Genomic DNA, 26,694 nt, shown 5'->3' with positions numbered 1-26,694 from the left:
TACTCAATAAAATCATGGTCACATTGATTAATAAAAAGTTGTAAGGCCGGTGTTAAGGCCGGTACAAAACTGCTTGGTTTTCGCAAACCTAATTGCGTACTCTCAGCATCCCCAAACATTTTCCCCAACATTAGGCCCCTACAAAAATACATAGTATCCAGTAACACCTCCTGATATGTATCAAGCACGGTACCTCCCCGATGTTGACACTGGGTGTTTTGTTGAGGTTTTGGCTGAAACATCCACCTCCGGACCATCTGTTGGTGAAGAGACCAGGGGAGGTACCGTGCTTGATGAACTGGATACAGGCTCACGAGCAGGAGCCAGACCCAAGTTGCGACCCATGCAGAGTCATTTTTTGGACCTTTTACCTGTACAGATGAAGAAGAAGGGCCCGTGGAAGCGCTCTTCCAGCGACGACAGGGAATTAATGAAGAAAAGAAGGACAGTAGAATGACTTATAGTGAGTCTATTGATATTGTTTTTAATTTGTCTTCACGTGTTTTAACACAGGACGAACTAACAGTATTAAATAAAGGTTTATCATTTGTCCCTAGCCGGATGTGTACATATCAGGAGGTGTTACTGGATACTATGTATTTTTGTAGGGGCCTAATGTTGGGGAAAATGTTTGGGGATGCTGAGAGTACGCAAATAGGTTTGCGAAAACCAAGCAGTTTCGTACCGGCCTTAACACCGGCCTTACAACTTTTTATTAATCAATGTGACCATGATTTTATTGAGTATTTCAACAAAAATGATAGAGTGAGGTACTACAACCTAAATGAGGGGCAAAGATTGGCACTATTTAATTTAGGTGGTTACACTGACATAACGGTAAAGATGGCCGATAAGGGTGGATCTATTGTGGTTTTAGATTCAGATTGGTACACTAGTAAGATTAATGTGTTGTTATCTGATGTGAGTACCTATCTACCTATCAATCCTATTGAGGTGAGGAGAATTATTGACAAGGTACATACTAAATTAACACAGTTGAGTCAAATAATGTTGATAACATCACAAGAATTGGATTTCTTATTTGTTGAAAAACCGGTAATTCCGGTTTTCAAAGCACTGCCCAAGGTGCATAAAAGTCTGAGTGACCCACCCCTGCGACCGATAGTTTCGGGTAGGGGGTGGGCCACGGAGAATATATCTATTTGGCTCGAAGTATTTCTTAAACCATATGTTGTTTCCATACAACATATACTTAAGGATACAGGACATTTTTTGACATTGATTGGTGAAGTTGGGTTAAGGGAACCACCAGAGGTTTATCTGATGGTCACCCTGGATGTGAATAATTTATTCACGGTGATCAATAATGGTTATGGATTATGTGCCATCAAAACCCTTTTAACAGCTAGGGGTTTACCATGTAGAAAGGTGGAACTGGTCATTGAACTCCTAACCTTGGTATTGGAGAACAACATATTCCAAGGTGTAGGGAATATGTATAGGCAGGCACAGGGGATAGCCATGGGCACCCCCTGTGCCAATACCTATGCAAATCTTGTGCTGGCCCAATGGGAGGAGTCGTTTGTGTTTTGTAACCACCCATGGAATGAATATCTGTATAAATATTATCGTTTTGTTGACGATATATTTATCTTGTGGAAGGGGACAGAAAGGGATTTACAGTCCTTCATAAGCTATCTTGAAACTACCACCAATTTTTTTAGGTTCAGTGCGGTAACATCTAGAGAGGCCATTGACTTTTTGGATGTGTGCCTGTTACAAACGAGGGGAGGTTTTTCTTCGAAATTATTTAGGAAGGAATGCTGGAGAAATACCATGCTGTCTTTCGACAGCATGCACCCGAGACACACTTTTCCTAATGTAGTACAAGGTCAGTTAGGGCGGATTTCCAGATTGAGTAAGGAAGATGAGCAATTTGAAGGGGAAGTTATGCATCTTGAACAGTGCTTCATTGATAGAGGTTACAACAACAATATGGTTAGAGATGTCATCAATAGGAATAAACCATATAGACATAATAAATATAAACCATGGTTAGGTACGTCTAGTGCCAACCAAGTGGTAAGGGAAACTAGATCAAAGAAGCGTAAGGTAACACTGACATATGGGAGTGATACCAAAGGGGTTTGTGACATCACAAGAAAGAATTGGAACATCATAACTAGTGATACATCCTTAAGGGACATGGTAGGTATACAACCACAGTTTATATTTAAAAGGAACAAGAATTTAAAGGATGTTTTATGTAAAGAAAGAAGGTATCCAGCCAAAGCACAAGTTATGGGAAGAGTAGGGACTAATCCATGTGGATGTTGTAAGGCGTGTGCCTATATTAAAAGAGGGGTTGATTTTCTTCACCCTAATAGCAATAAGCTATATACCTTTAAGGGTAAGGCGACGTGCAGGACAACAGATGTTGTTTACTTAGCTGAATGCAGCTCATGTTCGAGCTATTATGTTGGAAAGACTAATCAAATGTTGAAGGAGAGGATCCTCCAACATTTGTCCAACATTAGAAATAAAAATGAAGGCAATGCGTTGTTTAGACACCTGAAGAGAAATCCTTCACATGGTTTTACTTTTAGAGTTATTGCAAATCTACAGTTGACCAATAGAGGGGGTGATATTAGGCTGGAAACTGAATTGGCTGAGACTAAATGGATCCTTGAACTAACAGCACATAGGGATCCGGGGCTAAATGACGTTATTCCACTTAAACCAGCACTTAGAAAGAGGCGGGTTTTTTATTGAATGCATGCTGATTGGTTACAATGTTTTTTAAAAATGGATGTATGAAGATATGCTTTATCTGATGAAGGGTATTGACCCGAAAGCGCTCATCACGTTTTGTACTTGGTTTATGGAATAAATTCTTTTATATACACAGCAGTTTCCAGCTACGTTTTATTCTTTTACCATAACTCTTCAAATGCAGTTAATGACTAAAGGGATTGTTATAGTCATACAAATAGGTTCTAATTTTCCAAACAAGTCATTCCTGGCAGTTAAAACTACAATCTGGCTAAATTTTAACTGCTAATGACAAACCCAGTAAGGGTTTTATTTGCCCTTATCCCACAGAAAAAGAGTTTTACAGGTTTTGAAATTAGTTATGCAGTTTTGGCCATCTTAAACCTGATCAATCACTCTAGACTCAGCCTTTACAGACATACAAACCATTGACCCAGCGTGTAGCATTCTACCCATGTAGCCCAGTTTTGAACTAAAATGTTGAAAACAGTACTGGTACATCTCACCAGATCAGTTTAGGAAATACACATGCATCTTTTAATCACCTAAAAGTTGCAATTGTTTCTTTCATGGATGGAATATTTACAAATAAATTTTCCTCTATGGAATGTTGGCCACAGTGTAGATATCTGTACAATTTTTAAAACCTGAATGATTTTCCCGTTCATAGGTAAGTACTAGGCTATCGGCCCTAGGGCCCATACAAGCCTAGCCAAAAAATGTACCCTGGCTTTCGCCACCAAAGAAAATTATTTTCCTGTGCCCCTGTCGAGCAGAGCCACAGAAGTGATCCCCAGGGTGAATTTCCCATTTCCCATCCAATCATCAAGATTTTTCTTGAAGAGTGCTAATGAGGAGCTCTGTTGACATAGATAGGTAGTCTGTTCCAGAGTATGGGAAGTCTCTGGGACAGGAATCTATCCCTCCAGCATGTTCTGTTTATTGTGGTGACAAGGTTAAGGTCCCTAGAGCGTGTAGCTCGGAGGGATTGGGATTTCTTTAAGTGGAGCATGTCCAACAGCTCTGGGTTTGACATAGCTTTGTATGTTAGGCAGAGATTGCCCCTGAGTAGGTGATATGCGATGGAGTAAAGCTGTAGCTTTTTGAGACGGTCTGCATAGGGCATTTGTTTGAGGCCAGTAATCCTCTTTGTGAGGTATTTCTGTGGTCTTTCCAGTTGTTGTAGATGTCTTGTGAGGTACATACCAAAAGGGGCATTGTACTCTATAATGGGTCTAATGAGTGATGAGTAGAGGGGAACAATGACCTCTTTTTTTCTGGATGAGAATCCTTTTGTGATGAGATGAGCCACGTAGAAGGATTTCCTGACCACTGTGGCAATGTGATTATCAAAGGAGAGACTACTGTCCACCTGTGTCCCAAGGTCTCTTATATTTTTGGCATTAAGTAGACTACCAGCTATGTGGTAGTTCATGGGTAAAGAGTTTTTACCAAAGGGGACGACAATACACTTTTTGGCATTGAGCTTCAGGCCATGGCTTTGACACCAGGTATCTGTCTCAGTGAGGCCCTTTTATAGTTTGTCCACATCGTTAGGAGTTTCGATTATGGCTCCTAGTTTGCAGTCATCTGCAAACTTTGTTAGCCAAAGACCTTCTGTGTTGGCCTGCACTTCAGAGAAGTAGATACCAAACAGGAGAGGACCCAAGACTAAACCCTGTGGTACTCCACTTGTCACTGGTCTGATATCGGATTTGGAATCCGCTACTTTCACAGTGTGGGTTCTGTCCGTGAGCCAGTTGGCAACCCATCTTGTGACATAGGGATTTATACCTAGTTTAGTTAGCTTATCTATAATTCCAGAGAGGGGGATGGTGTCGAAAGCCTTGGCGAGATCTAAATAAGCTGTGTGAACCATTTTACCCTCATCTATGGCTTTGGTGACTGCTTCAAAGAAGTCAATCAGGTTTAGGAGACATGATCTGCCTTTTACAAATCCAAACTGAGTAGGGTCCAGAGTTTGGAGATTACCAATGTCTTTGTTTATGAGTTCCAGGATGATACGTTCCATGGCCTTGCAGACCAGGCTAGTCAGGCTAATGGGGCGGTAGTTCCCGGGGTCCGTCGTGGCTCCCCCTTTGTGAAGTGGGATAACTGTCGTGGTGCGCCATTCAGTGGGTACAAAGCCTGAGGTGAGGCTATGAGTGAACATGGTACTTAGGTAGGGTGCCAGTTCATTCTGTAATTCGTGTAGAGCTCAGCCTGGGATATTGTCAGGTCCCATGGATGCTGTGTTCTTGGCTTTGGAGAGTGTGTTTTTTACCTGTGCAGCCGTGATTACAGGCACTTTGCATTCTTCTGGTATAGAGATGGGCCCTCTAGGAGGTGAGAGGGGGGTAAAGTTAGCACGGAACCTATCTGCTAGGATGTTGGCAATATCAGTTGGTTCTGTATATTTAGTACCATTATGCTGTAACTCAGAGCAGATCTGAGTGTTCCCATTTAGATTCTTGACATAGCTATAGAATGCTTTGTGGCTGTCTTTAGAGTCAGTGGCAATTTTGTTTTCGTAACTAGCTTTGGAGGATTTTATGAGGGATCTCAGCTTCTTACTGAGGTTGACCAGGGAGTTCCTACAGTCATGGGAATTTTACTCTTTTTTGCAACAGTTTCTTTCTTCTGTTGTAGAGTTTGTTTATGGCAGAGGACCACCAGATTGGCTTCCTTTTTTGGAGGATAACATCTTGGTTCTATTAGGGATAGCATGATCCATGCACTCGTGTAAGTGCTTATAAAGTGCATTTGTGTAGGATTCGGCAGTCATACCTCTATTGTCCATCTGCATGGGTGTCATGAAGTTTGCCACTTCTGTCTTAAGAAGTGTGAAGTTGGCTTTTGAGAATTTTTTTTACAATGGTTTCCCTAATTGGGGCTGGGGGTGGGATGTGGATGTCTAGGCTGATTAGCTTGTGGTCGGATCTGACCAACGAGGAACTGACCTCTGGTGTGGAACACCGGTTTCCCATGTTGGTAATGTCCAGATCTAGGATATTGCTGCCCCTGGTGGGGGTGTGAATAAGTTGATCCAAGACGGTGGAAATTATGAATTCTAGAAAACGTTGAGCAAAAAAGTTGGTACACGAGTAGTTTTCCCAGTTAATGGTGGGGTAGTTGAAATCGCCCATTATTAGGGTGTTGGGTTGTACCCTAATACTTTCCAGTGTATCAAGAAATGAAGAGTGTGAATCCTGGGGCATGGTGGGGGGTCTGCAGCAAGCTACAATTTCAACTTTCCTAGAGTTAGTTGCACTTGGATAATCTCGGATGCATTATGCTGTGCAACTAGCCTGGAGGTGTGGATATCCTTAATGAATATGGACACACCTCCGCCTTTAGTGCTTCTTTCTGGGTTAGGTGGCTGAAAGGTGTGGTATGAATTGAAGTCTGGTAATGCAGGGGTGCACTCTAGAACTTTGAACCAGGTCTCTGTCACTGCACAGATGTCAATGTTCTGCATTTTAAGGAGTGCCTCGAGTGAGTGCATTTTGAGGTTTAGACTTCTAGCATTGAGTAGCATTACCCTCAGATTTTGCTTGCTTGTACTTGTTACGGTGGTGAATTTGTCATTTGAACCTTGCCTAAAAAAGGCACTATACATCCAATTGAATACAGCTAGATCTTAGCCGGCTAAAGCTGAGGTTTTTAAGCAGAAAATATTTCAAACTTTACCACTTAAATAGGCAAGGACAGGAAATCAAAGAATGTGGCTACCCCCACACCTGCAATTACTAACAAATAATAAAATTCAAGCAAGCACTGACTGAAGAGCAGAGTCAAAACTTCCACTTCAGTTAATATTCCCGCAACACAGTTAAATCAATTTAAATACTGTATTATTTGAAAAAAAGTGCAGCTAAAGGTACTTAAATTCTCTTATACGTCCAGTTGAATACAGCTAGATCTTAGCCGGCCAAAGATGAGGACATATTTTATGTATACCTCATCACATCCTGATAGACTTGATGTTAACTAACATTTCATCTAGTCTCCATTCCTCAACTTATACCCACATTCTTCAGCACTCACTAGTATCTCTCCTTGGCGATGTAGTGCTCCATCACTACGTATTGATCTCTGATAGCAGTCTGCTGAACTGTCTTTTTTTTTTTTTTTTTTTTTTTTTTTTTTAACAATGCTTGCCTCTGCTAATCAATTCTACAGTTTAGCCTTGGATTATTGCAAGGTTTTCTATACAATACCTACTGAATATACTATTCTCAGTGCAGAACACTTTCTCAATATTTCCTGGAGTACTGCACATTATCTATTTCCTTGGCTGTCTCCTGACGTTCAACACATAATCAAAGACAAAAAACAGGTTGGGTTGGACTATTTTTAAGACTCTTAGTGATCATACCAGCTGGGTTGATTTCTGCATAATAAGGAAGAGGTGTACAAAATTAATCAAGAAGGTCAAAGTTGAACATCTGTGGAACCTGCAGGTATCATCATTGAATAGTCTTTAGTCTTATTGGATAAACTAAAGCATTTAAGAATGTGCTCTGTCCATTAATAACCGAATAATCTCCTTCCTACCTGTTATTGCAAACACTTTGATAAGCATTTTGATTTACAGTTTTTCTCCCTCCCAACACAATCCTACTCATTTCTTTGTCTATCCCAGGAAGAATATTTGCAGCTTTTCTTCATCCTTCAGTATCAGATAGGTAATTCTTCATCATCAGGAGTCTGCTGAATTACTAAAGGCTACATTTCTCTTAGGACTTTTCCTTTCAGTTCTACTCTAACATCGTATTGGACCCTACCTGGTAACTGGTATACTTGCAGATCTACCACTATCATACCACTCCCTACAACAGTTTCCCATCAAACATGATGCTACACAGCAAATTTGCTTTTTGTACCTCTGTCTATAATTCCCAAAAGGGCAGCAGCTGTGCCTTTGGAGGTGGCAGCATGGTTTCCACAAAAGGTATAATACATCTAACACCATGTACTCACCTTACTAACATTTTACAATAGCCAACACAGAGTAGGGTAACCTGACTAGGGCAATTTTTAATGATTTTTTTCCAAAAGAACTGACTCACTTCAATACACCTAAGTACTTTGTGAATTAAAGCACTAGGTTTTCAACAGCCATACACTTGGCTGGGTTTACAGATACCCAAGTCAGCAGTCTTTTAGGGACATTGAATCAGTCTCTTTCAGAAACTCTTCTCATCTCTCCTGGTGCTCCACATGGTTTCATATATCATTCCCTCTTATTCACTATATTTAGTAGTTTACTTAACGTTTTTCACCTAGTCATACATAGCAAGCAGCTAATGCAGTTTGTCTAGGCTGATGAAAAGGCTTTTCTTAATATCATATCATAAGTGGATTTGTGAGTGGTCCAGGTAACTACATCATCAACATAAAATAAAGCTGGAATGCAAGCTTCTATATATGTCCTACTAGGCCACTGAAAATGTGGCAACTCAACTCTAGATATCTGGAATTCTGTTTGAGTCACAGTCAAAATCTTCTAGTCTGTTGTTAGAACATTGTAGAACGTTCTTGTGATTGCGTTACAAGGACAACTGTTTAACTGTCTCATTACTGTGCTTTCCAGTCACTGCTTACGTACGACCTGTCATGCAACAGTTTAGATTATAGGATGGTCTTGCAGAAACTGTATTTTTTCTGCCGTTTATTTAATATTTACCTTTTTCTTGTACTATTTTTCAAGTGCTTATTTTTGAATGGCTTGCATGAATTTTCTACAACTTTGTTACTGCATTGATTAGTATTCCAAGCTGCAGCTGAAAAAGGGCCTTGGTAGAGTCCACTCAATCAAGTAGATAAATAAATAAATTAATAAATAAAATAAAATACCGTAAAGTTAGCTCTGCTTCTTGAGTAAACTAACTAGTAAAAAAGTAAGCTTAGCTTTAATTGCACTTGTAATACTGAAACTGGCACAACCACACTACTAACTTTAACTAAAACAAAAACGTTTAAAATGTGCGTTTTTTACTGCTGCACAAAAGAACCGTACAGTTAGCAATCTTTAACATAATTGCCACCCTCCCCTTCTCCAAGGTAGTTTCATCCTTAAATAACTGCTTTAATGACACCTGATTTGATTCTTCGTTTTTTTAAGCCTTGGAAAATTTTCTTCATAGAGCCAACATCACATCTAGTTAATGAAACTGCTACCACCACCACCAAAATCTTCATGCAGTACCTGCAGGGCTTTATAATTCACCATTTTCCCACTGGGCAGTAATATGAAATGGATTCCTTTGTACAACTTTGCATCTTAACACCCATACTGCTTTCACTAGTACAGACACACTGCTTGTCCTATTGGAGATTTAACTTGATTGTTTTGTAAGTTTTGGGGAGAAAGTAATCATAAAGGACAGTAACATGAAAAGTGCATCTCCTCTTACATACCCGTCCAGCCGCTGGCATTTTCTTTGCTCACAGTGGCATTGTGCCGTAACAAGACTCGAGCTGCTTCCAAGTGCCCTAGAGAGACTGCAAGGTGCAAAGGAGTCCGACCTCGTGGATCTACCAAGTCAATATCATGCTGAAAAAGAGAGTAGATAAGAATCAATTTAATTCTGTAGCCCAGGTATGTATTTGAAACACAACTTTATGGGGCACAGACATGTGAAAGCTTGTTAATCATTTCACATCACCACCTCTAAAAATGAAGAAATCTAGCAAAATACTTAACACTGACTACAGAATAAATGGAACACAATGAATTCCTCTCAATCTTCTTGTTTCAATGTTCGGTTTATTTAGGAAAGCAGTACAGTCCTAGAATATATACTTTTTTGGTATGTTAGGAAAATCTGTATTAAACTTCTTTTTCCATTTAGTACACACTTCACGTATTTCTCCTCTACAGGTTCCCTCTGACTTGCTCCCTAATCTCAGTTCCATGTCATATTATCCCTGGTTATAATCATGTTATACATTGTGACACAGATATTCCAGACTGACATCCTCATCTTCAGTTGTTCTAAGAAGGTGCTAGATTTCCGTCCATCTTCAGTATTTTTTCTCTCTGCCTCCCACTCTCCATGGACCTAAGTTGACAAGGACTCTCTCCAACTCATGTTATTTCATAGCTACATGATGCCTACCCCTCTCTTTCACTTTATCCTGAAACTCTGGTCTCAAACAGCTGTCTGCGCAGACCCCAACTAAAAGGCATTACATGAAGCGATCCAGCATCTTTATGAATCAGCTCTCAAAAGTTGCCCATCCTTTCCACTCTCAACTACCATCACAGACTGAAATGTAAATATCTTTAGAAAATCTGCAATTCTACAGAACTTGTGTTTTTATATAATTACTTCCTGCACTATTTTTATTTTGCCTGTGTCTTATACACACAGCAGGCTGCAATTTCAACATGCATGACATATATCTGATAAAACAAATCCTGGTAAAATACAAACACAAAAAAGTGGCATTGCTTTTCTTTAGGTAACAACATAATCTAGTTCCTACTTACAAGTGTCTGTCCAAACATATTTACCAGTACTTCCATGCCCAACTGTTGGTGACATACAGTTGATAACAAAGTATTTTCGTCCAGATAGTATCAAGACAGCGACAGCACTACTGAATGGTGGAAGCCTAAACAAAACATTTGAATTTGACACCTTTTTTATCCTTGACAACAGCAGAGTAATTACAGTAAACTTGTTCCATATATATATATATATATATATATATATATATATATATATATATATATATATATATATATGCATATACACTACCAACATGACCTTCTGGAAAACATGCTTCATAGTTCTAATAACTCCTCCAATTTCAGGAATGGCTCTAGAAACAATAGTTTCCTATTTACTGACCTTCTTTATAATCATAAATTGTTAAGATCCTTATCAAACCTTGTGTCTGAGACAACTGCCTACTCCTCTCAACGTTACTCCCTCTTAGACAGATGCAGAAACATAGGAATTTTAGGCAAGCGATCATAGGTACCATAAGATACCTAGCTATACACAACTTTAAGAAAACAAACTTAAAAGTTCTTCACTCCCTTGTCAGGCACTTAAAACTGCTTATCATCCAAAATCAAGTAGGGTCTTACATGATAAGCCTGGTGTAAATTTGTGTCTGCCTATCCAGTCATCATGGCTAACATTAAGAGGATTACTGGCCTCAAACAAATGCCCTACACTGACCGCCTCAAAAAACTCCAGCTTTACTCTGTAGCATATCGCCTACTCCGAGGTGATCTCTGCCTAACATATAAAACTATGTCAAACCCAGAGCTGTTGGACATGCTACACCTAAAGAAATCCCAATCCCTCCGAGCTACATGCTCTAGGGACCTAAACCTTGTCATCACAATAAACAGGACATGCTGGAGGGATAGATTTCTGTCCCAGAGACTTCCTATACTCTGAAACAAGCTACCCATCTATGTCAAGCAAAGTTTTTCATTAGCACTCTTCAAAAAAAATCTTGAGGAGTGGATGGGAAATAGGAAAAATACACCCCAGGGATCACGTCTGTGTCTCTGCTGGACAGTGGCACAGGAAAATAACTTTCTTGGGTGGCATAAGCTATGGAACCTTGCTGGTTAGGCTTACATAGGCCCTTGGGCCGATAGCCTAGTACCTACCTATGAACCTATTAAAGGTAGCCAAGATAGACAGTACTTTGAACTGTGGTGGTAAATTATTCCATCAGTTGGGAATACGTCATCTTAGGAAACTCTCTCTCTCTCTCTCTCTCTCTCTCTCTCTCTCTCTCCGACATGTTTTGTTTATGTTTTGGTGTAGATTTAGGTCTCTAGTGTGGATGTTTGCATAGGCACTACTTTTACAAAGTAGTAGAGGGTTAAATCGGATTATGTCTTTCATGTTTTGAAAAGCTAGATACAGGTTACCACAGAGCAGCTGGAGGCCTACTGAGTATAAGGAGAGAGTCATGCTAATCTTTTGGGATAGTTGAAGGATTCAACATTTTTAATTTTCTTGGAAATCTTTAGGACCTTTCCACTTGAGTGATATGTTTGGATTTATACATACAAAAGGGTGCACTGTATTCAATCATGGGTCTGATAAGGGAAGAACACAGGGGCAGAATGATTTCTTTGCCTCTTGAAGATGTTCCACTGATGGTCAAATTGGTCAGACAGACAGACTTCCTGACTATAGTGGAAACATGATGATAGAATGAGAGTTCTCCACATAAGTATGGTATGTTATGACCATCTCTATCTGAAGATGAGTACCATTTACAACATATGACAAGGCAGCAGCTTTTTTGCCAAATGCTACTTGGTGAATATTTTTGCATTTAACGTTAGACCATTTTTAGAACAACAGGTATGGGTATATTCCAACCCTTGCTGGACCGGTTTACTATCAATAGATAATTGAATAACAGCACCCATTTGCAGTCCTCAGCAAACTTGGTCAACCAAACTTCTGGGGTATTGGCTTGGATGCCTGCAAATTAAATGCCAAACAGAAGGGGGAACTAGCACGCTCTCTCTGGCACCCCACTTGTTAAAATTTTACATTCAGAGAGTGTCCAAGCAACTTTTACAACCTGGCTACGTTGGATAGCCAATTTGCAATCCAGCAGACAGCATAGGCGACTACATTATGTTTGCATAGTTTTTCAATTATGCCAGCAAGTGAAGTACTATCAAAAGCTTTGGACTGTCAAGATAAGCAGTTTGCACAGATTGACCACTGCCCACTGCTTCTGTAACCTTTTCAAAGAAGTTTGCTAGATTCAGAAGGCAGGACCTGCCTTTCACATAATCAAACTGAGTGAGATTTAGTTCAGTCAAGTTGCCTACATCTGCATAAATGAGCTCTGCTAGGACAAGTTATCAATACTTTGCATATAAGGCTGAGGAGGCTATTAGGCCTAAAATTACCTGAGTCTGTACAGGGACCACTCTTGGGTACAGAAGTCACAGTGGCTATTCTTCAGGTGCCAGGCACAATCCCTGTAGGCAGGCTGAGGTTATCAGTTTAACTAGAAGCTCAGATAATGTACACTTGGCATTAATGAGAATGTAACCTGGAATGCTGTCTGATCCCATGGAATTATTACTTTTAACTTTGACAGAGATTCCAAGACATGTTCCAAGGTGAGTACAGGATAAACTAAATTTTCAGGGATAGTGGGCATAACAACATGGGTAGGGTAGGGTAAAGTTAGCAATAAATTTGTCAGCTAACATTTTGGCTATATTCTTGGGATTGGAATGTGTGATATTATTGGTGATCTCAGTGCACTGCTGGGTATTATTCCTTATTATACAATGACCCCCCATTAATATTCCAAAGCGTGCACGCTGATTGGTCAGCGTGCATGTTGTAAATCAGACTTATACCTTTTTCCATTAGTACAAGTCTTTTTTTTTACAGCAATGGAGAACGCAAGATCTCTGTTGCTTTTTAGACACTGTCTCACTATGTTAAAGGAGTTTAACATAGCGAGACAGCTTTAAAAAAAGTAATGGAGATCTTCCTTTCTCCTTTGCTTTTATGTTAAATGGGTTTAACATAGCGAGACAGCTTTAAAAAAAAGCAACGGATATCTTGCTTTCTCCGTTGCTTCCACCCACAGCTCTGATGTACTGCATAAGCATATGCATGCGCAGTACATCAGAACTGCCGCAGAATACCAGACAGCTGCGGATGGCAGCAAGGAGGCATTATACAATGCCATTATTTAAGAAAAGTAAATATTTTTTTTCCTTAAATAATGTCATTGTATAATAGCAATAACCCACTTCTGGGTGTGGGTAATGCTGGATTTACCCACGGTTGTCTTTTGTTTGGCCACTCGGGCTTTGCCCTTGTGACCAAACCATACCAACAGTGGGTAAAACCAGCATTACCCAAACCCAGGCGTGGGTTATTGCTATAATATTCTTCCACTGCTGAAGAAAGATTTTGTAGTTTCCTTTGATATCTGTGGTAACCATAAGTTCATATCCTGCTTTACATTTTCTAGTAGTGCTCTTAAATTCTTTGCTAACATGTTTCAACTTACTATTGATATAGGGTGATGGTAATTTCTTGCAATTTTTTATTATTGTCCTTCTCTTGTTATACAATTTATTTGTACAACAGTTGCACTGGAGAGATAGGATAGATTCCAGAATTTAACACTGCACTTATAGTAAATAGGTAACTGACTTTTCTATGCAGCTGTTTAGGTGCTGATAAATAAGTCAGACATGAATGCTTCAGATCTCCCAGTTGAATCTACTTACAAGGGATTGTTGGGAATGTGCATATGTTGTCTAGGTTTGCCCTACAGAAGTCCCTCAAGATGGTCTCATTTGTTGATGTAATAGTACAAATTACTGAGCTTATCTCCAGGGTAGTGCCTTCTCTGACCTCAAGGGCATTGTTAACATTCTTTCAAGCTGAATTTTTTCCAAATTCACCCAAATCACCCTCCCCTTTACAGCTGTAGACAGGGTGGGGCAAAGTGTTGGGGGGGGACCACATTGCAAACAATGGATTTGATTGGCTTCTTTGGCAAGACAAATCACTATCTGGCTGGGCATGTAAGCATTCTGTGCATTGATTTAAGCAGCCATGATCATGCTTTTGCAACTGACCTAAACGATAACAGTCAATTTCTGAAGACAGCAAAGAGCTGTTGTGTACAAACATAATACCTGTTTGCATTGTTCACACACTGACTTCTGCAAAAGTAACTGTATTTTCCTTCATATAATGTACCAAAAAGGATCTGTCTGTAAGGAGGAAAGAAGAGAATGGATGAAATAGAGGCACTGAGAAGTGGTGAAAAAGGAATGCAGGGGAAGGAGCAACTATGAGCAGAGAGGGATTGAAAAAGGATGGGAGGGGGTAAAGATAACGAGAGTAAGGATAATATGCCCCTACATAGTTTACAAATGTAAATTAAGTGGTGGGTAAGGATGTGAGAGAGTGCTTGTTCAAGCTAAGTGATCCCTCTAATGTGGAAACTTCACATTATGATTATTTGAATAGGTGCTGTTTTACTTCAGAGTGAAACTTAGGGTAGGTGGACAAAGACTGAGTGTGTTTTAGAAGGGATTGCCATATTTTTTGGCCTAATGCAGATAATGATTGCTGTGGGACAAAAGCATATTATGCAAGTTTTAAAAGTTAGCAAACATGGGGGGTGAGAATATAAGGCTGTATGGGGTTGTTCATGCTGTAATTCTACCTGCGAAGAAAGGAAATGAGTTTAGGTTGAGTAGCTTACAGTGGAATCCTGCTGTTAGTAGGGTGGTTCTTTAGCTTACTGGAAGCCATTTTTTTATTTATTTATTTTACATTTGTTGACCGGGATAGTCCGACTGGATGCATGTCCATTTTCAGCGGAGGCCCGGGGAGAAAAGCTCCAAGGGTAAGCAGATACAGCATTACATAATACCAGCATTACATAATACAAACAGACTATTTACAGAGATTACATAAGTAAGCAAGTTAAACAAATTCCACAGGTTAGAGTTAATCCCGAGTGTAAATCAGGATTAAATTAAATTACACAGTAAACTGGTTAACAGATTTTTACACATTCTAGAGAGAGTTAGCTAGGCTTGATACAGTGACATAGCCAGTTAAGTGACAAAATTTGTTTGAGTCTAGTTTTAAATTGACCTAAGGTGGAAAGTAAGGTAATATCAGCTGGAAGAGAGTTCCAGGATCTACTTACAGAGTTTGCAAAGTGAGAGTCACTGGCTGTGTTATTAATTTTGCTAGTCTGAATTAGTAGTTTGTTGGAGGATCGAAGCGGGGCTTTTGATAGTAAGGAAAAATGGTTGATAGAGGATCGAAGTGGGGCTTTTGATAGTAAGGAAAAATGGTGTTATCGTAATGGAGTACCAAATATTATTTTAAGTGGCTTCAGAGTTTAATTGTTTTTTTTCTTTTTCTGAGGAGGAAGCAACAAGACAGAGTCCATACTTAAACTGTGGAAGAAGGACTGTTAAAATAGCTATTCTACCTTCAGAGGAGAGTAAGTGTGAAAAATCTCTTTGCCTAGAAAGGGAATTTGATAAGTTTGGCTTTAGTTATTTGTATATGACCCTGGAAGTTGCAACATGAGTCTTTGCCAGACACCCAGGTATTTGTAGTGTTGTAGTTTCATCTGATTTTTGGTTATTGTGGAAAATGGTTCAATTAACTGGAGCATTAGTCAACCTTTGCAGAGTTTCAAATAGTGTGTACATGTTTGTGTGTGTTTAGTACCAATACAGTGGATATAAAAAGTGTTTACACCCCTGTAAAATGCCAAGTTTTTGTGATATAAATAATGAGACCACAATAAATCATTTCAAAACTTTTCTCACCTTTAATGTGACCTATAACCTGTACAATTCAATTGAAAAACAAACAAACCTGTTAGGGGAGAATATAAAAAATAAAAAATGTACAATAAGCTGGTTGCATAAGTGTGCACACCCTTAAACTAATACTTTGTTGAAGCACCTTTTGATTTAATTATAGCGTTCAGTCAGACTGCGAGGGCATCTCTTGTGCACAGCCCTATTCAGGTCACCCCACAGATTTTCTATAGGATTTAGCTCTGTGCTCTGGCTGGGCCATTCCAAAACTTTAATTTTCTTCTGGTGAAGTCATTCTTTTGTTGATTTGGATGTATGCTTGGGGTCATTGTTGTGATGAAACGTGAAATTCATCTTCAGCTTTCTAGAAGACGCCTGAAGGTTTTGGGCCAAAAGTGACTGGTATTTGAAACTGTTCATAATTCCCTTCACCTTGACTAAAGCCCCAGTTCCAGCTGAAGAAAAGCAACCCCAAAGCACGATACTGCCACCACCATGCTTCACTGTGGGGATGGTGTTCTTTTGGTGATGCGAAGTGTTTTTGTGCCAAACGTACCTTTTGGAATTGTGGCCAAAAAGTTCAACCTTGGTCTCATCAGACCCCAACACATTTTCCCAAATGCTTTTGGGAAACTTGATGCATTGTTTTGCAAATTTTATCTGGGCCTGGATGTTTTTCTGTGTAAGAAAAGGCTTCCATCTTGCAACCCTACCCAATAGTCAAGACATGTGGAGAATATGAGAAATTGTTGCCACATCTAATACATAACCAGTACTTGCCAGAAATTCCTGCAGCTCCTTCAGTGTTGCTGTAGGTCTCTTGGCAGCCTCCCTGACCAGTTTACATCTTGTCTTTTAATCAATTTTGGAGGGACATCCAGTTCTTTGCAATGTCACTGTTGTCTCACATTGTCTCCACTTTTTGATGACTGTCTTCACTGTGTTTCATGGTATATCCAGTGTACCATTTGACTTGAGGATGTCCAGCATTTCCATTAGGGCAGGGTCAGATATTGCCCTATAGGCCAGGCACAAGTCACTTCTCAGCAGGCTATAAGATACAAAAGTAAAGTGACGGGGATTTCAGCCTGTCCACCTAGGTCATAGTGTGGAGTCCTTGTATTTTCTTAGTAAGAAACCTCTGAGGTCTCCTCAGATGTTGCAAGTGCCTGGTGAGGTTCATGCAAAAGGGTGCATTATACATTAGTGGTTTGATGAGTGTCGAGTACAGTGGAGTTATAACATCCCTTGACCTGGATGCTATGCCCTTGCTTATGAGGTGCGCTACATAGAAAGCTTTCCTTACCACCATGGAAACTTGGTGGTCAAAGTTCAGATCAACCTGTGTTCCCAAGTCTTGCATCACTGGGTTGGAACCCAGGGGGTTGCTGTCAATATTAAACCAAACAAAAAAAACAGGCACAGGAAACGGCACAGTAACTATAACAAATGCAAACAAAAAATAAAAAAAGATACCAAGCCTGACAGGCTGAAACACAAGAAAAACTCTTTATTGACCAAAAATACAGGTAAGCACTTTTGAGATTAACTTATCACTTCATCAGACAAACTAGTAAAAAGACAACCTACATTTATATCCAATAACAACCAATCAAATACTAAAACCAATTAAACACCTTCTAAAACATTGTAAAAAATGCAAGACTGTCTTTGCAGTGCCCAAAAAGCTACAACCTAAATATACAACAATAAAACATACTAAAAAATTCTAATAAACCTATGTTAAGAACATACATAAAATACCTATTAAAAACATATACATCCATTTTTAGTGCTACAAAGGACGTGACTTCAAAAAGGGCTTTAAAGTGAAAGCCCCATTTAAGCCTGGTGGTTTCTCAGCATTGAAAAGCAGGATCCATTTCTGCTCTGCTCTTTCTGTCCGATTAACCAAGTCCCCACCTCTCATGCTAATATCTGAAACCTGTAAAACCATGAACTTAAAGGTGTGTTCAGAACCACTCTTCCTAACGTGCTGCGCTAAGGCATTTGCATCTGTCTTATTCTTGATATCTCCATAGTGTTCTAAAATCCTGTCCTTTAGACATCTGTTCATCTTCCCTATATAAAAGGCGTGACAAATCTGGCAGAAAGCAAAGTAAACTATGTTCATGGATCTGCAATCTGCGTAAAAGTCAAGCTCTATACTGAACCTAAGGGTGGGATGGATATACGACTGTGCAATGCGAATGTATCTACATGCTGAACACTTTCTGCATGCAAAAGTATCCAATCTACTAGATTCAGCCCCGGGCACATACTGTTGAGTCTTACAGCATAGATGTTTCTTAAGAGATTTACTGTTTCTAAATGAGAAGTGTGGTGTGTCACTTATAATGCCTTTTAACTCATCTATAGTGTGTAATATGCTCCAGTTACGTTTAATAATGCTGCAATAACTATTGATGTCACTAGAGTACTGTAAAGAAATCCTAAATGCGTCATTATTCAGTCTAGGAGCATTACACATGGTAGTTACCACTTTATCTGTGAAAAAAAGGCTTGCACCTACCTTCCCTCTCCTTCCAGGCATCAGATATAGTTAAATCCACCTCTTCTTCCTTATAGCCCCTACTTAAAAATTCTATCTTAAGGGAGTCTAAAGCCTCACGTAACTGCAAGTCATCATTGTGTAGCCTCATCAACCGATAAACCTTACCTTTTAACACATTGCGTGAAACATGGGCAGGATGCATGCTGTTTTTATGTAAATAACTATTTTTCCTCTTGGGTTTTCTATATACACTCATAGATACATTTCTCAGATCAGTCTTACTAAGTTTAACATCCAAGAATTCAATTACGTCAAATGAGTAACAGTAAGTGAACCTTAGAAACCCAGTTGTCGTATGCATACAAGCAATAAAAGCTTTCAATTCATCCAAAGTGCCATGCCATAACAGAAACAGGTCATCCACAAAACAAACATACCAAATAATATGTTGGTGAAAAACATTATTTGACAGAATGTTGGTAGTCTCCCATTGCATCAACGCTAGGTTGGCGTAGCTGTTAGCACAGGCAATGCCTATCGCTACTCCATCCTTCTGCAGAAAAAGTTCTTTCTCAAAAACGCAAACCTTATCCTCCAGCACTATATCAAGAAATGAGCAAATGAGCTTCACTCTTTCATCTGAAAAACATCTTTTGTCATTCAGAAAAGCCCTAATATTTTCCATACCCCAATCATTAGGGATCACCGTAAACAAAGACTCAGTGTCAAACGTGACACACACAAACTCATCTACAATATTTGCACACCTTAAGTGTAATCTTTCTAAGAAAGATTTAGTATCTTTCAGTATAGTTTCGCAGTCTCCTAGCAAGGAGTCCAGGGTCTTTTCAACAAATATAGATATCGGCTCCATGCACCAACCCTTTCCAGAGACTATAGGCCGCATGGGTGGGCAAGTTAGATCCTTGTGGATCTTAGGAAGGCCATATATGGTTGGAATCAATGGATGATCAACGTTAAAATATTTAAAAAGATCTTTATTAATTAAGCTTGTCATGAACAAATCAAAAACTAAAAATGAAACTTTTTCTATTATGCCATTTACAGTGTTGCCAGAAATACATGCATATGTATGTAGTCACATCATAAAGTAACTTCCTCATCTGTCTTAAACTTTCATTTTAAAGTCCTTTTTGAAGTCACGTCCTTTGAAGCACTAAGAATGGATGTATATGTTTTTAATATATATTTTATGTATGTTCTTAACTCATGTTTATTAGAATTTTTTAGCATGTTTTATTGTTGTGTATTTAGGTTGTAGCTTTTAGGGCACTCGCAAGACAGTCTTGCATTTTTTACAATGTTTTAGAATGTGTTTAATTAGTTTTAATATTTGATTGGCTGTTATTGGATATAAATGTAGGTTGTCTTTTTACTAGTTTGTCTGGTGGTTTCTCAGCATTGAAAAGCAGGATCCATTTCTGCTCTGCTCCTTCTGTCCGATTAACTAAGTCCCCACCTCTCATGCTAATATCTAAAACCTGTAAAACCATGAACTTAAAGGTGTGTTCAAAACCACTCTTCCTAACGTGCTGTGCTAAGGCATTTGCATCTGTCTTATTCTTGATATCTCTATAGTGTTCTAAACTCCTATCCTTTAGACATCTGTTCATCTTCCCTATATAAAAGGCGTGACAAATCTGGCAGAAAGCAAAGTAAACTATGTTCGTGGATCTGCAATCTGCATAAAAATCAAGTTCTATTCTGAACCTAAGGGTGGGATGGATATACGACTGCGCATTGTGACTCTATCTACATGCTGAACACTTTCTGCATGCAAAAGTACCAGTCTACTAGATTCAACCCCGGGCACATACTGTTGAGTCTTATAGCATAGATGTTTCTTAAGAGATTTACTGTTCCTAAATGAGAAGTGTGGAGTGTCACTTATAATGCCTTTTAACTCATCTATAGTGTGTAATATGCTCTAGTTACGTTTAATAATGCTGCAATAACTATTGATGTCACTCGAGTACTGTAAAGAAATCCTAAATGCATCATTATTCAGTCTAGGAGCATTACACATGGTAGTTACCATTTTATCTGTGAAAAAAGGCTTGCACCTACCTTCCCTCTCCTTCCAGGCATCAGATATAGTTAAATCCACCTCTTCTTCCTTACACACTATACATGGCATTGTAGTGCACAGATACTGCAGCCAGACACCATGGCATTGTAGTCATACCTCTCAGTTGTTCAAATTTTCACAGAATATCCAGATTTTTGGCTCATATTTTTGGTCTGTTCCCCATAAAAGTTGTGGTTTTCTGGCAAATTACTAGGATGATCTGAGGACTAAAGTCACTACATAATGACAAACATTTGAGTTTCAGACTTCATGTCCTTCAGAAAATGTGTGTTAAAACAAACCCTGTTACTCTAGCAACTTTCTAAGTTTATAAGAGAAATATTTAAAGTATGTCCCAATTTCGGGGCCTTTGACCCCCCATTTTGTTGGGCTTTGCCTAGATTTCTTGCACTAAGAGGGAGAGATATGACTGTAGTGCTCAGGTACTGCAGCCAAACAACATGGCATTGTAGTGCACAGGTACTGCAGCCAAACAACATTGTATTGTAGTGCGCAGGTAATGCAGCCAAACTACATGGTATTCCAGTGCGCAGGCATTGCAGCCAAACAACATGGTATTCCAGTGCGCAGGTACTGCAGCCAAACAACATGGTATTCTAGTGCGCAGGTACTGCAGCCAAACAACATGGTATTCCAGTGCGCAGGTACTGCAGCCAAACAACATGGTATTCCAGTGCACAGGTACTGCAGCCAAACAACATGGTATTCTAGTGCGCAGGTAACTGCAGCCAAACAACATGGTATTCCAGTGCGCAGGTACTGCAGCCAAACAACATGGTATTCTAGTGTACAGGTACTGCAGCCAAACAACATGGCACTCTTGTGCGTAGGTACTGTAGCCAAACAACATGGTATTGTAGTGCGCATGTACTGTAGCCAAACAGCATGGCATTGTACTCCACAGGTACTGCAGCCAAACAATATGGTATTGTAGTGCACAGGTACTGCAGCCAAACAACATGGTATTGTAGTGCACAGGTACTGCAGCCAAACAACATGGCATTGTAGTGTACAGGTACTGCAGCTAAACAACATGGTATTGTAGAGCACAGGTACTGCAGCCAAACAACATGGCATTGTAGTGCACAGGTGCTGCAGCTAAACAACATGGTATTGTAGAGCATAGGTACTGCAGCCAAACAACATGGCATTGTAGTGCACAGGTACTGCAGCTAAACAACATGGTATTGTAGAGCATAGGTACTGCAGCCAAACAACATGGCATTGTAATGCACAGGTGCTGCAGCCAAACAACATGGTATTGTAGAGCATAGGTACTGCAGCCAAACAACATGGCATTGTAGTGCACAGGTACTGCAGCTAAACAACATGGTATTGTAGAGCATAGGTACTGCAGCCAAACAACATGGCATTGTAGTGCACAGGTACTGCAGCCAAAAAGAAAATGGTATTGCATTGTGCAGGCACTGCAGCCAAACACCAGTTTTGTTGAGAGTGGATTTTGGGAACTGCTTGAAGACCACTCAGTCTGTATATCCACTGGGAATTGACATAAGGACAGTTGTGCAGACTGCAACTGCTCAGCCTCCTTCCTGGTCTCAGTCTTGCTGCACAAGGCAGAACATGCCAGTCCTATTCTTTTCAAGTGAAAGAGTTTTTCAGTGAGGCACTATAAAATGTTGTCAGAAGGCATTTAGTACAGAAGACTATGGATATGAGCTTCTAACAAGTTTCATCCTGGGTTTGATTCTCTCTTTCCACTTGCATCCTGTACGATTCTAAGCAAGTCATTGGTCAGATTACGTTTATCCATTTAACAAAGAAAAAATACTATGTATATAGATTTTTTTCTTAAAAATAAAATGAGAAAAGATGTTTATGTGGATGTTCCCAACAGTAATCTCTGGTGGAGGCCAAAGATACTGACATGGAGGAATGCAGTCCAAACAGTGGAACAGGATGGGGACATCTGAGGTCTAAAACTCAGTGTCTAGAAATGCATAATAGTATCCTTTGGGAAGACAGCTAGCTACCCATCAAAACTACCCGTAAATCTAGTAGTTAGGAATTCTGAAACACATGTATACAGTTACCTGGCCTTTGACCGTCATGCGTCTATGACACTAAGGAAATCATTCTATGTTGCACAATTTCTAAGCAAGGGTATGGCATCTAGATCCAAGGATTTCATTGCTCCATTGCACTCGGCCATCATCAGACCAATCAATGAGAACAATGCCTCCTCCTGTACTTATCTGACCAGGCATATGCAGCAACTGGAGTGCCCACACAGGGCATAAGAGACCACCTCAAAGCTCAGTCCCTCTGTTTGGTCTCTTACAGATTGCTGAGAAGAAATCTACACCTGGCCAACAAAGCATCCTCTGATCTCACTCTGACAGACTTCATGCACACTCACAAAGCAAACAGCACCAGAATTACCCAATCTAGGGATCTAAATCTTGTCTGCAACATAAATAAGATATGCTCGATGGACAGGTATGTGTCTCAGATTACACCTTCTCTGAAACAAGAGTTCTTCCCTAACCCAATTCAAGCATATTTTGGCCCAGTGGATGAGGAATCAGAAATTTACCTTTGGTCTGATCTATGTTTGTAGTACCACAGGAAGCCTGTAAACAGTTGAACACCCATGCCCAAGCCTAACTATACCCCTAGAAATAACCGTAGTGTCTCAAAACTTGCCCGATACATTTGGGAAGCAAGGCTAAGCTTAAAAAGGCCCCCCAGGGTTGTTAGCCTAGTAATCACACATGAACATATGACATGGGTAACCTGCTGAGGAGGTGGGGCAAAACACAACACATGTCCCTTGTACTCCCACCCCTCAGCAGTATCTACCCAGCCTACATAGGGAGGGTGGAACAGGCAGGCCAAAAAGGTGAATAACTCCATCGCAGAAGCTGATGGCAAGACCCCTCTGGATGCCCTTAGCCTCCTAGACCAGTCTCAGCTTGAATCAGATAAGCCAGTGGAATTAAGGGGTAGCTACCACACCCAACAATAGATAGAGGCACATGGCGGAAGGTCATGGGATGATGCAGGGTAGCGAAAAAAAGCTTAAAAATGTTATACAAGACCATTTTTTAGATCCCAAAGCAGAATTTTTATTCTGTCCAGCTGCAGCCAGTTATTTCTTCTCAGAATTTTAGAAAACCATTTATTTGAGTTTAGCAAGCAGTTTTTCTTTGAAAATCCTTACTCCAGAGAACCTCAAAGATTTAGAATCCACCACATATCCCGAGAGTTACAATTGCTGAGGCTGAGCATTAAGAAGATTTTTTTTTTGGCACTTCACACTACAGTCTGCTGAATTATACTGCTTTATTGATGTTTAACCATATAAACTAAATCTAACATATGAGCAGGATTTACTGCATTACTAATGTGTATACATGCAAACCACATTTATAAGACATTCAGCTGAGCAACCTTGGATAACTTTAAAATATCTAAAGTCAGAAAATACTGAAAAAAGGTATATGTTCACCGGTCTATCATGATCAAATGCATAGTATAAAATATTTAAGTGAAATGAGGCACTACAGTTCATCTGCAGTCACTTTCTGTAAATTGTCACCAAAATGGCCAAATTCAGCAAAATTAACAACACACTATTACACATTTGTCCATCCACTTTTTAAATCATGTTTGCACTGCTGAGGGGCAGGGTGGCGGCAAACTGAGTAGGACCATAATTCTCTTATGTACAGTGACAGTCTGTAGCTTATCCCATGATATTTCCAAGGCATTTCCAGGAAGATAGAGATACAGTCCCTGAATCACCTCTTGGGTTTCCTCCCAATGGTCCGTGTTTTATATACAGAACTACCTAAACCATCTCAACAACCTCCTCCCAACCTGGAGCAGTCAAAGCACTTGAAGCATGGGGTCATACTGTGAGGTCATCCCAAACTGACAAACTCCTCACTCTAACATACAGAATAAGTCCAGATACCCGGTGAAGGAACCTTTCTGCCACGTGTATAGGTAATTTCATTCTCTCAGTCTCCACCCAAAGCTCATAGCCGTAAGTGAGGAAAGGAACACTGACTACCCACTAAACTGAAAGATTTGTCCTACAACTGAGGTCTTGCTTTACCACCATAGTACAGTGCAATGCTTGTAAAGTTGCCCCTAATGAACCCATCTGCTAGTCAGTCTTCTAATATCTTCTGCCCTCATTTATGAATGAGACCTCAAAATATTTAAATTCCAACACCAGTACCTGTAGAGGGCAATCTATGTTTTTTCTTCACTGGGAAAAAACACAACCACTGATTTAGAGGTGTTGATTTTTATCCGAAGTGCTTCACACTAAAGTAGCAAATCACTACAGTGCACTCAGGAGGCCATAATCACATAAAGCTAAGAGGACAGTATGGTTTGTGATGCAAAATGCTTGCAACTAGGATTGTGTCGGTGCAGTTTATTTTAATTTATATAAATGTACGATTGCTTATGTCATAAGTGATGGTTTAATAAAGATGTTTGTTGTTTAAAAAAAAATCATCTGGAAACAGCAAAGCTGACACCTTCACATCCTTAGAATGGAGTAGACATTAGTAGCAACTTGAAAGCCTGGCCATGAAAATCACAAATAGAAGGAAAGACAAAACACCATCTTGGTGGAGTCCTATGCCCACCCTGAATTTATCTAATTTAACAAGAATGTGGACATAATTCTCACAACTCAAATACAGGGACTGAATGGCACACAGTGGTGGTTTTGAAACCCTGTAATGCTGCAGCATCTCCTACAAGACATCATGGGATACATGGTCATATGCACTTTCTAAGTCCACAAAGCACATTTAGACAGTATAAGCAAACTCCTTTGAACGTTCCAAGGAAAATGAGTTGATCTACTTTTCCACAACCAGGATAGACTCTGCATTGCTTCTCTTTAATAAGCAGGTTACAGACATGTAGATCAGAGTGTAACATGTGCGTGCTATATCTTTAAGAAGCATGCGAGGCTGTGCGTGCATGTATAAATTCCAGACACATGCAATCCCTAAGTGCCATTTTGGAGAAGCAGCCAGAGAGAGACAGCATGCCAGTCACAGTTGTTAGTTTTGTAAATAAGTTACTTAAGTCATAGTCAGTAAGCCTATATAGTGATGTTTTTGAATAAAATAAAGCTGCTTAAACAGAACCCACAAAGACTCGTTTATTCATGTCCCAACACAAAAGTGACAAGACACAAGTACACTGTGGTGTTTTATCTCACCAGAGACATCCTCAGTAAACTATACAGCAATAACTATTACAGGTAGAGGAAGCAGCCAGTCTGGCAATTAGCCATTTCAGTCAAATATTAGATGTGCTTGTTGACTCCAAGAGCTAGTGGAATATTTAAACAGCTCATACTATGGCTCCTTATAGATTTTGCCCCTTGAGCAGATGCTTGTTCTTTACTAAAAAAAAAAAATAATAATAATAAACAAAAAACGTGAGCGTAGCATTCACCATATGGCTAGATGTGACCAAAAGGCTCAGGTTTTAAAAGTGTGACCTGGCATGAAAACAGCCACAGTGGTTAATGCCGATTCCTGGTGTGATACTGAATTTCACATGACCTTTGACTCACAAAGACATGGAGTCTTATGTTAGTGTCTTACATGGAGTCTGAATGCTTATGACAGTGTCTTACATGGAATCGGGGAGCTTACGACAGCATCGTACATGGAGGCAGAGAGTTTATGACAGTGTCTTACATGGAGTTTGATAGTGTGTTACATGTCTTAGTGCTTATGACAGCGTCTGAAGATTCAAACAGGAAAACCTCTGAGTACAGGCCAACCGAACTTAAATGTACATATTGTAAATAGCACGTAAATGTACATATTGTAAATAGCACGTAAATGTACGTATTGTAAATAGCATGTAAATGTACATATTGTGAATAGCACATAAATGTCCATATTATGAATAGCACATAAATGTACATATTGTAAATAGCACGTAAATGTACATATTGTGAATAGCACATAAATGTCCATATTATGAATAGCA

At 39.7% G+C, this 26,694-nt stretch overlaps 1 protein-coding gene across 2 annotated transcripts in view; it reads right to left on the bottom strand.

The window, feature by feature from the left end:
* The window catches only part of ANKRD13D (ankyrin repeat domain 13D), an 860,392-nt gene that overhangs the window by 618,401 nt on the left and 215,297 nt on the right, over positions 1–26,694 (bottom strand). The window contains exon 2 of one of the 2 annotated variants that reach the window (XM_044084174.1): positions 9,157–9,292. The exons of the other annotated variant lie outside the window; for it this stretch is intronic. Within the exon in view, the coding sequence (XP_043940109.1) occupies positions 9,157–9,292 (136 nt within the window). The remainder of the gene's footprint in view (positions 1–9,156; positions 9,293–26,694) is intronic. 2 annotated transcript variants of the gene reach the window in all.

This window comes from Protopterus annectens, chromosome 9.part0 (assembly GCF_019279795.1).
Source record: "Protopterus annectens isolate FY-2018-M chromosome 9.part0, PAN1.0, whole genome shotgun sequence".
Lineage (NCBI taxonomy): Eukaryota > Metazoa > Chordata > Ceratodontiformes > Protopteridae > Protopterus > Protopterus annectens.
Note: the sequence above shows the minus strand (reverse complement) of the source record. Positions and strands in the feature narration are given on the sequence as shown.